The sequence below is a fragment of the Bombus flavifrons genome, chromosome 8 (assembly GCF_040668555.2).
Source record: "Bombus flavifrons isolate JBK064 chromosome 8, iyBomFlav1_principal, whole genome shotgun sequence".
Lineage (NCBI taxonomy): Eukaryota > Metazoa > Arthropoda > Insecta > Hymenoptera > Apidae > Bombus > Bombus flavifrons.
In genome coordinates, this window is record NC_138449.1 from 12,398,887 (window position 1) to 12,408,684 (window position 9,798).

A 9,798-nucleotide genomic window follows, 5' to 3' on the forward strand; every position below is an offset into this window, starting at 1 on the left:
TCGTTAGAAAAAACCGTCCTGAAAAATGAATATGAAAGACAACAAAGTTCTCGTTCTGCGATACGCAGCATAAGTAGAGTGTTTCTATCTCTGTCTGAAATATTCATAGCAGGTCACGCGTCACGATGCGCAGGACACGAATCTCCTGAACGTGAACGCTTGTGTGAACAATAACAATTGTTTCCTATCTCTATTTCTTAAAATAATCTGATAATATAAATTATTTGTTCCCTTATTATTTTTATAATTAATTTGTTATTATTTACGCAAGCATTGCCAGCTGCCTCGCGCGGACCGGATTGAGAAAGTTAACCCGAATTCAAACCCAATATGTACATTGATATTCTGCTTTAATTGAATTATAACAAACATTTCTTACAGCCTTGCATATGCAGTTATGCATGAGGCTTTAAGCACGCCCAACCTTTATTCATATATTACTATATATACACAAAATAGGTAACCAATATTAACGCGTATGCTGTTACGGACGTACAATTCTAGATACATTTCACTGTAATGATATCTACATATAGTTTTTTTATGAATATTTCGTTAACAATGATTAACTAATAGTTATATGTTCAGGAAAAGTTGCTGAAAATGTTTATTTCTACGACATATCGAGAAATCGTCGAAATCGGTGAAGAAGTAAATTTTCCACAGTTTTATCATAATTTTTGATATATATATTTTTAAATAAGAATTATTACACTATTTGATTATAATAAATATGTTTTATTATTCTTTAATTTATTATCTATATCTTAATATGCTTAAATTATGTACATAAAATTTACAAAAATTTATTTTATAAAAAATTCTTTTTTATTGTTTAGATTCCTCTCATGATTTACGTTCATATAGTAGGATGTCCGGAAAGTGTCTTTCTTTCGCAAACGTATTTTTTTACAACAGTGCACCTTCGTACAAACGTGAAACCAAATCTGTGAAATGTCGCGGTGTTTATCTCAGCAGAATAAAATGGATCGTACGTAATTCGATAAAATAATATAAAACAAAAAACGTTGTGCGTTTATTATTTCCTCATAAAACGGAAGAAACTTTTCGGACAATCTAATAGTTTTAAAATAAAACTAAATTATGTCGTTATATTAGTGTAACTAGAACCCTCGTAGGATCATTTCTTGCTAAGTTTAGCTGCACCAAAACTTGGAGACATAAAATGCTTTTGCTCGTGTTCATCCACTAATAAATTTACACAAAATAGCTCGTCGAGAAGGAATCAATTATATGATATTGCAATGAATATAATAAGAAGGGCTTAAACCTTATAAAATTCACTGCATTCAAGAACTCCACATAATTATGCCACTCGACGAAATTTTTCCCGTTGGATGCTACATAAGTCGTAACCTGATCTACGCTTTTGAAACATATGTTATTTACAAATAAAAGCTGTTTCTCACGTAATATCATCCTCAATGAACAAAATGCCAGAATCTATATTCACAGAAATCTACATCCAATAGTTGAAACGATAGGAAGCGAAAATGTTTATAGTTCCAGTGAACAAATTACCTCCACTGAACAATTAAAAAATCCGATTGAATGTGGTTTTTATCATACAAAGTCAATACGTAATCTCGAAGAGAAACTTGGTCGAAATGTAGAAATGAGTTTGGGGCGGTTTAAAAAGAAGAAAGAAGAAAGGAAAAAAGAAAGAAAGGAAGGAAGAACAAATATAGAATATATAATCGTGAATATGGGTTATTTATGCGCAACGATAGATGCTATTTTACCTGCATCTGATCGCAGAATGTAAGCACATTATAAATAAAGTAAGTTCAAAAATTAATGGAACTTTAACATTTTCTTCCAAGAGAACGATTGAGTTGCGATCCATGGTTCCTTAACCCTTTGCGGACGGGGCCGAGCTGCTGTCGCGATAGTCATTTAAAATTGCACATTTCTGCTTAGACGCGATTTTCATTCATAGCACTCCAAGATGTCAAATTCTAGCCATATGTACATACACAGAATTTCCACAGAATAAATAAAATGACACACATATGAGTCTTTTATAAATACGCATATACGAGTCTTTCGGCTCTATCAGTTGTTTTCGCCAAACGCATATATGTGTTAGTCGACTAAATTGATGGTTTACGCAGAACGCATATAAGCGGCGGTAGTCCGCAAAGGGTTAAAGTTTTTTATCCTCGTGATGAGTAGAATATAAGGAAATAAAAAAATGTCTGACCTTAAAATTCAAGGTCATAGTCATTTTTGTATGAACTTCTTTTTACAAATTTTCACTGATACAGAGATGTAGAATCATGCTATGATGGTTTTTACACTTACTTTTTATACACCCTATACATTCAATTGAATATTATGGGATGAAGGCTCTTACAGTCATTGTAACAGGTTCTCTGCATACTGCACAAATCATCATGCCAGGAGCACATTTTACACAAGCAATTATATGTCCACATGGTAAAAATACCACTCCTAATTCTTCGTTATAACAGATTTTGCACATTCTTGCATCATCAGTAGGTTTGGTATTTCGTGTTTTTGTATTTGATGGATTTTCTGCTGACTCGTATTCCAAACTTCTTTTTATGGGTTCTGTATTGCTTGTAATACCCCAAATATCATTATTTTGAGAACTTGATCCTGGATTGCTTTCTGTCCCTTTTTTCCTTTCTACTTCTACACTTGTAGGTTGTACTTTCTTAATAAAACTAGGTAGATTCATTTGCATTGTTTCCTGAAATAAATACAATATCCATAAGTATGTAATGCAGTTATCAATTACTTATTATGCACATGGCATAAAATATGCAATTAAGGATATAGATTTGTGTACTTACTTCTTTAGAAGGTGGAGATATATGCTGGCCTGTTATTTTATTTACATAATCTTGCCCTTGCACGATTAATATATAACAGCATTTAGAAAACAACTTTGCGTGTTGCTCCCAAGGATCATCTTCTGGTTCCCAATCTTTCAAACCACCTCCACAGTGGTAACACAAGGTTTGGTCACCTTTCCCAGTATAAAAAAAGCCTGCATCGGCTAATTGTTCTTTTGTTTGTGGCATAGATTTAGGCCATGTTACAAATGTGTGTAACCTAGCATCATAACTAGCATATTCTGGATGTACTGGTTCCTTAGTCCTACCCAGACCTAAACAGCCAAGTTTAGCTGTGTTTGCTAGTTGTAATTCCATTGAAAAATTATGGTTATCGGGACCAGATGTAGGTCGATATTCTAAACCATAAGGACCACATACATCCCTACTTCTTGGTCTTAGTCGTACCACCGTACCAGGATCTACTCCAATGGGTACATTACCACAGTTCAGTTTACGAATAAATCTACACCTTGCAGACCATCTCTGATGATCGACCATGGGTATATCACCTTCTACCCATTTACATATCTCAACTCCACATTCAAAACATTTTACTCTGTCACTTTCACCCGTATAATAGAATCCTGCAGCTGCCAGCTTTTCAGTTTCAATATATGTTATGGGCCAATTTTCAAAGCTCTGAAGTCTTGCTGCTTCAAAATGGTAATCAGTATTATCTACTTCATCACGACTTATATCATGTGTTATATCAACTAGTGATGAAAAGTGCGCATTCCTTGAAGTTTTTAAGTTTAAATCATTCTCCAAGTTCCAGTGTGTGATTGTACCAATCATTTTATTTGAATTATTGTTAAAAATGTCTTCAAACCTATTAAAAAAATTGCAATTGTTATATAAAATATTAATTGTAAATAAACTTTTATTAAAATATTGTTGGCATGTAATTATTTTTTCTACTATGAATATCTTTCATAGCATCAGTTTCATTTTATTAATGAAAATAAGTAAAGTTAACTCGCAATTACATGTAATGAAATTGTGTAACATATGGAGTGCGCATATTTAAATATATATGCGTTGAATATACGATCGTGTTATACATTTATGGAACATACCATCCGCATTTGGCAAGAAAGAGGAAAGGGGAAGAATTCTAAACTCGATAGTGATTGCAATGCCGTTATGATTCGTGAATGACGGAGTATCACTTTTCGCAGTACATAACATTGAAATGACGCAGCCTACGAATTGCACACAAGTCTGAAGTTCCGAGAACTCTCTGTCTCTTTCTCTCTCTCTCTCTCTATCGATCTATCTCACCCTTTCTCGATCCTTAAAGTTTACACAGGCTCATGTTCTGTTCATCATATCATCACCGACATCACCCTGTGCAACGTTGCCACTTTTATGGCCCGTATTTCAAATTTCTACTTCTTTTGTTGCATTATGCCATTGAATGTTCATGAGAATGAACTGTATTGAAAAAGCATAGCAACTGACATTTTACATTATTTAATGCTATAAATTCATGTTATAAAATTTTACTAAACTTATTGATCAATTAGAAACACCTAATCACATCATTTTATTACATACAGTTGTCATTTATTAAATTTTGATTAAAGAAAATTAAGAACCTTCCACATACAACGTTATAAGACTTTGATTCTTAATCCAGTAATAATACTTTAATACTATTATGTAAGGTTAGTTTATACAGATCACTAAACCGGTTTGTTAAATTGTATACTGGAAATCTGTAATGGACCTTTTCCTCTAATTTTCAGAACACATACTCTTTTAATGTCCTTATTTAAGAGAAACGTGAAATCAATGCTGATATGGAAATGCTTTACAATGATTGAAATATGTTTATAGAAGATAAATATGACATAGTTTTTTACGTGTTTCGGTCTACAAAAACAAATTTCAAGGTACGGAATCCATTGATTTGAGAGTTGTAAGTATATGAAGTCAAGCATCTTGAGCGTATTTGACAGGTTACTTAGACGCCATATTGACTTCTAGCCACGATTTGTCTAGTGAATGATGTTGCTGGCTGTAAATAAATGCACGTGGATGACAACCATTTTTGCGGCGGGATTATAAATCGTGATTCAAATTATTACTTATTAATTTGATATCGGATTAGATATGGGTGATAGTTTACTTGCCGACCGGTTATGACCATGAAGATATAAAGATAAAGTGTGTGAGTGGGCTGAAAAAGTGATATAGGAATAGAAAAAGAAGGCTGCTACAGACTCCCTGTGTCTTTATTTAATCGTGCACATTCGTACAATAAATATGCAAGTGTAACACCGATCAACGAGTGGTTTCAGCGTGCATGCTTGATTAGAGAAGGGCAAAAGAGGTCTCTATGCAGCGTTCTCTTTCTATTCCCATATTCTTACAGACTTCTGTGCATATTCCATCCATTTACATAAAAACATATTCACCCGTACTCTATCTTTATATCTCTAATTTCCTGCGAACTTTAGTTCAATGCTCATCTTTGCGAACCAGTCATAAGATGGATAGAAGCCAATATGGCGTTGAAGTAACTTTTCAAATACGCCAAATCTGCTGGATTTTCTACATGCATAACTTTTTGAATAGATCCTGCACCTTAAAACTTGTTTTTTAGGTCAGAAATTACAAAATTGCAAGGAAAGTCAATCATTTTGCGTCCTCTAAGGTAAAGATTGCGTTTATCACGTTTGAAAACGACGTAATCAAAGGTAGGAGAGGAAAAAGTGGGAAAACACAACGGAAGTTAGTGTGCAAGGAAGACAGTTTCAACCAAATATAATTCATTACTTCTTTACAATAAAAGTTAAAAATTGTTTTTTCAAACCTAGAGTGATTGTACAAATTACTATATATTTGTACTATTTAGATGTTATTTGATACTTGAAATGTTTAATCGAAAGACACAATTTTTGTATAATTTATGTAAATTCTATAAACTTGTGTAAATTAGTAACAATTTACGAACAATTTAACAATTTCGAAACATCGAAAAATGTTATATTTATATGATTGTTAAAACAAGAATGCATTACAGAGATAACATACCAATATCAAATGTCACGTCCTGACTTCGTCGGCTTGCCAAATCTTTGAGAAACACTATTATCAATATTATCATACAAAACTCAATCATTTATTAAAATTTGTTCCAAACTTGGTTCAGGCACTAAACGAGGCATAAATCCCATTCCTACTGTCTACCGATCCTACTCAGACATCTAACTATAGGTGTTACGAATGTCCATGCAGCACCGCGCGGAAGGTCTATATTTACCGTCGCACGGTAAGATGTCGCTCGTGTACATTTAGTCTAAAAGACAACGCATTTGCCATTAGTCATTTAACGCAAAACTTAAATGGAGCGTCGAATTTCATCTTTCCTCGATTTATTATGTAGACATAAAATGATCATGTATGTATTTTACGTTGAAAGCTTCATTGTTATTACAGAAATACTGATTTGATGTAATAATTGCGTTATACTATATAGATCACAATCAATCAAATAAACAAATTTCGACCATGGATATATGCATATGTGCATGGTCTTGATACTTATATATTGAAAGTATAGAAGAGACCATCCGTAAATTAGGTCGTGAAAAATCAACATGGAGGACAAAAATGGGGGAGCGGAAGTTATTCGTTCTACTGATCTCTGTTTGTCTCGCAAGAACGAGAATTTTGATGTCTTCTATGTTAATTTTTCAGGACTTAATTTTCGAGCAGTTTTCCTTAGCCATTGCTCAGATCTGTTTATATGATAGTAATGTAGATAAGCTAATATAAAGTAAGGAAATATGATAAGTAAAAGGTTACATTCCTGCGCATGTGCAATATTTCAGGACCGTCTTTATTAGGGTGTCCGTATTTTGTACAAACTTTTAAAAATATATCCATAATACAAATTAAAAAAATCACAAATCTATACAAATAAAAGTTTATAAAGTTAGTAAACTCAAAGTATAAATAAATTATATGTATGCAATTAATTTAATTATAATTAATGAGATATAAAGAAACCATGGATCTGGATTCAAATATTGCTACTTTTATATAGTGATTAGTTGGAATATAAGATTAATCACTGAGAAGTCGAGATAGTTTAATTTTGTGTATCAGTTTATGTAGTATAACAATCGCAGGTTGTTAAATTCTTTGTCACAATGTTGCTATTAAAGAATATAAACAAAGTAAGTTATTCATAAATTGTTTATTGTAGAATAAAATTAATTTTTGATATATATATTTTTAAATAAGAATTAAACAAGAATTATTGCACTATTTCATTATAATATATATGTTTTATTATTTTTAATTGTATCTTATAAATAATAATGTATCTTAATATGCTTAACTTATGTACATGTAATTTACAAAAATTTATTTTATGAAAATTTTTTTTTATTGTTTAGCCATACTTTTTTTTGTTTAGATTCCTCTCATGACCTTACGTTCATATAGTTCTAAAGTAAAACTAAATGATGTCGTTATAGTTAGTGCAACTAGAACCCCTATGGGATCATTTCTTGGAGGATTATCAAGTTTAGCTGCACCAAAACTTGGAGCCATAACTATAAAAGTAAATATCAATTTTATATTTACTAAAGTGATAATGAATTGTTGTAGACATATGTACAAAACATAATTATAAATTATAACAGGCAGCAATTGAACGTGCTGGAATTTCCAAAGATAAAGTTACAGAAGTATATATGGGAAATGTTTGTCAAGCTTCCTTAGGTCAAGCTCCGGCAAGGCAAGCTACACTGTTTGCAGGTTTTTTTGTACTATTATTTTATTTGTTCTAAATTATAATATCAATATATATATTGATAAATTTTTAAATCAGGTCTTCCTAAGTCGACAATATGCACAACAGTTAACAAAGTGTGTGCAAGTGGTATGAAAAGCATTATGCTTGCTTCTCAGTCATTACAATGCGGGCATCAAGAAATTGTTCTAGCTGGTGGTATGGAATCAATGTCTAATGTACCATTTTATCTACCACGAGGGGAAATTAAGTATGGTGGTATAAAACTTGAGGTATAATAAATGCTATATTTAATGTGTAAAAAGTAAATGTTTTCGTGCCTTTTTGAAAAAAGTTGTAATTTATTAATCTTTATATTGATTATTTGTAATTTAATAGGATGGTATTGTATTTGATGGTTTAACTGATGTTTATAATAAGTTTCATATGGGAAATTGTGCAGAAAATACTGCCAAAAAATTAAATATTACGCGTGATGAGCAAGATAGGTATGCTATTAATAGTTACAAACGTAGTGCTACAGCATATGCAAATAAAATCTTTCAAGATGAACTTGTTCCTGTTCCTGTCCCTCAAAAAAGAGGCAATCCTGATATAGTATTTAACGAAGACGAAGAATATAAAAAAGTTAATTTTGATAAATTTGGTAAATTGAATACAGTTTTTCAGGTACAAGATTAAATTAATTGAGAATTACTAATACAAATTTCAAATAATAATTTGACTTTATTTATTACAGAAGGAAAATGGTACAGTAACTGCTGGAAATGCATCAACTTTAAATGATGGAGCTGCTGCATTAATCCTAACAACTACAGTGGTTGCACAAAAAATGGATTTGAAACCTTTAGCACGAGTTATTGCATTTCAAGATGCTGCAACTGATCCCATTGATTTTCCAACTGCACCATCTTTTGGTATATCTAAGGTAAACTTCTTACGACATATATAACAGAATGTTTAATAAAATTTTGATGATGTAAATTATTATATCATGTTTATGATATATATTGAATTATTGTAAAAATTGTATAATATATGGTACATTTAGCTGTTAGAAAAAACTGGACTTAATAAGAATGATATAGCTCTCTGGGAGATTAATGAAGCTTTTAGTGTTGTTGTAATCGCAAATCAAAAATTACTTGATCTGGATCCAAATACAGTAAATATTCATGGTGGTGCTGTGTCTCTTGGTCATCCTATTGGGTAAGTATTTTGTTATTTTTGTGAACATGAATAAAAACTTAAATTGCAAACATTAAAAATTTTAGTATGTCTGGAGCTCGTCTTGTAGTACATTTAGTACACTCTTTAAAACCTGGAGAGAAGGGTATTGCATCTATCTGCAATGGAGGCGGTGGGGCCTCGTCAATTTTAATTGAAAAATTGTAAGTTTATAATGGAAGAAGTTTCATATGCCTATGAAATGTGATATATAATTATGTGGTAATAGTTGTTTAATGTTATGCAATATTTTATATAATGGTTGTAAAGAATATTTTTATTTCTTTTTACTATGCACAAAGATATACAATTTTTATATCTGTACAATTTATTTTTTATATAATATTGTTACGATAAATAAATAATATTAAAAGTAAAGTAAGAATAATTATCTTTGAAGGAATATAATTTTTCTTTCGTTCTATAGGTATCATACAATGTCTTCTCCACCAATATTAACATTATATACAAAACATCCTTGTCCACTTTGTGATATTTTAAAAAATGAATTGCAGTTGCGTTTTTCTGGTCGTTATCAATTGCAAGAAGTTGATATTACTACGCCTGGGAATGAACGATATTTGGAACTGTACAAATATGAAATCCCAGTTCTCTTTTTAGAACGGCAGTTTGTTTGTAAACATCGTTTAGATTCAGAATTATTGGAAAGAAAATTACAAGAAGTCTTCCAAAATCGAAAACGATAAATGCGCGGTATAGTACATTAAGTGTAAAAAAATTATCTCATTTGAATACACATAGCTGTATATATTGACTTCTATGTTAATCGAATACGTGATCAGTAAATAAAAATTAATTAATTAATGACCATCAATACCTGAGTGTTTTGGAAATAATAATAACGCAAACTAGAATGTATATGGCTATATTTGATGTACTCAAGATTAGCAAGTATCG

General features: G+C 31.3%; 2 protein-coding genes across 5 annotated transcripts; one reads left to right on the forward strand and one right to left on the reverse strand.

Annotated features, from left to right (window-relative positions):
* Positions 1-666: 666 nt before the first annotated feature.
* On the reverse strand, positions 667-6,218 carry LOC138182247 (death-associated inhibitor of apoptosis 1-like). Of its 3 annotated transcripts, XM_069117905.1 has the most exons (5): positions 5,925-6,218; positions 3,962-4,319; positions 2,841-3,714; positions 2,326-2,737; positions 667-2,224 (listed from the first exon to the last, which is right to left on the reverse strand). In XM_069117905.1, exons 3-4 carry the CDS (start codon positions 3,678-3,680, stop codon positions 2,357-2,359), a joined length of 1,221 nt encoding a protein of 406 aa, XP_068974006.1. In that variant the 5' UTR covers positions 3,681-3,714; positions 3,962-4,319; positions 5,925-6,218; the 3' UTR covers positions 667-2,224; positions 2,326-2,356. The 3 variants fall into 3 exon arrangements, with proteins under 3 accessions (XP_068974006.1, XP_068974004.1, XP_068974005.1); XM_069117903.1 differs by having other exon boundaries at positions 667-2,737; positions 5,925-6,217; XM_069117904.1 differs by lacking the exon at positions 3,962-4,319 and having other exon boundaries at positions 667-2,737; positions 5,925-6,217.
* Positions 6,219-6,699: 481 nt separating this feature from the next.
* On the forward strand, positions 6,700-9,738 carry Acat1 (Acetyl-CoA acetyltransferase 1). 2 transcript variants are annotated; one of them, XM_069117891.1, is made up of 9 exons: positions 6,700-7,072; positions 7,315-7,461; positions 7,544-7,658; positions 7,732-7,925; positions 8,032-8,322; positions 8,393-8,581; positions 8,705-8,862; positions 8,928-9,044; positions 9,308-9,738. In XM_069117891.1, exons 1-9 carry the CDS (start codon positions 7,046-7,048, stop codon positions 9,585-9,587), a joined length of 1,518 nt encoding a protein of 505 aa, XP_068973992.1. In that variant the 5' UTR covers positions 6,700-7,045; the 3' UTR covers positions 9,588-9,738. The 2 variants fall into 2 exon arrangements, with proteins under 2 accessions (XP_068973992.1, XP_068973993.1); XM_069117892.1 differs by lacking the exon at positions 9,308-9,738 and having other exon boundaries at positions 6,720-7,072; positions 8,928-9,245.
* The last annotated feature ends 60 nt before the right edge of the window (positions 9,739-9,798 follow it).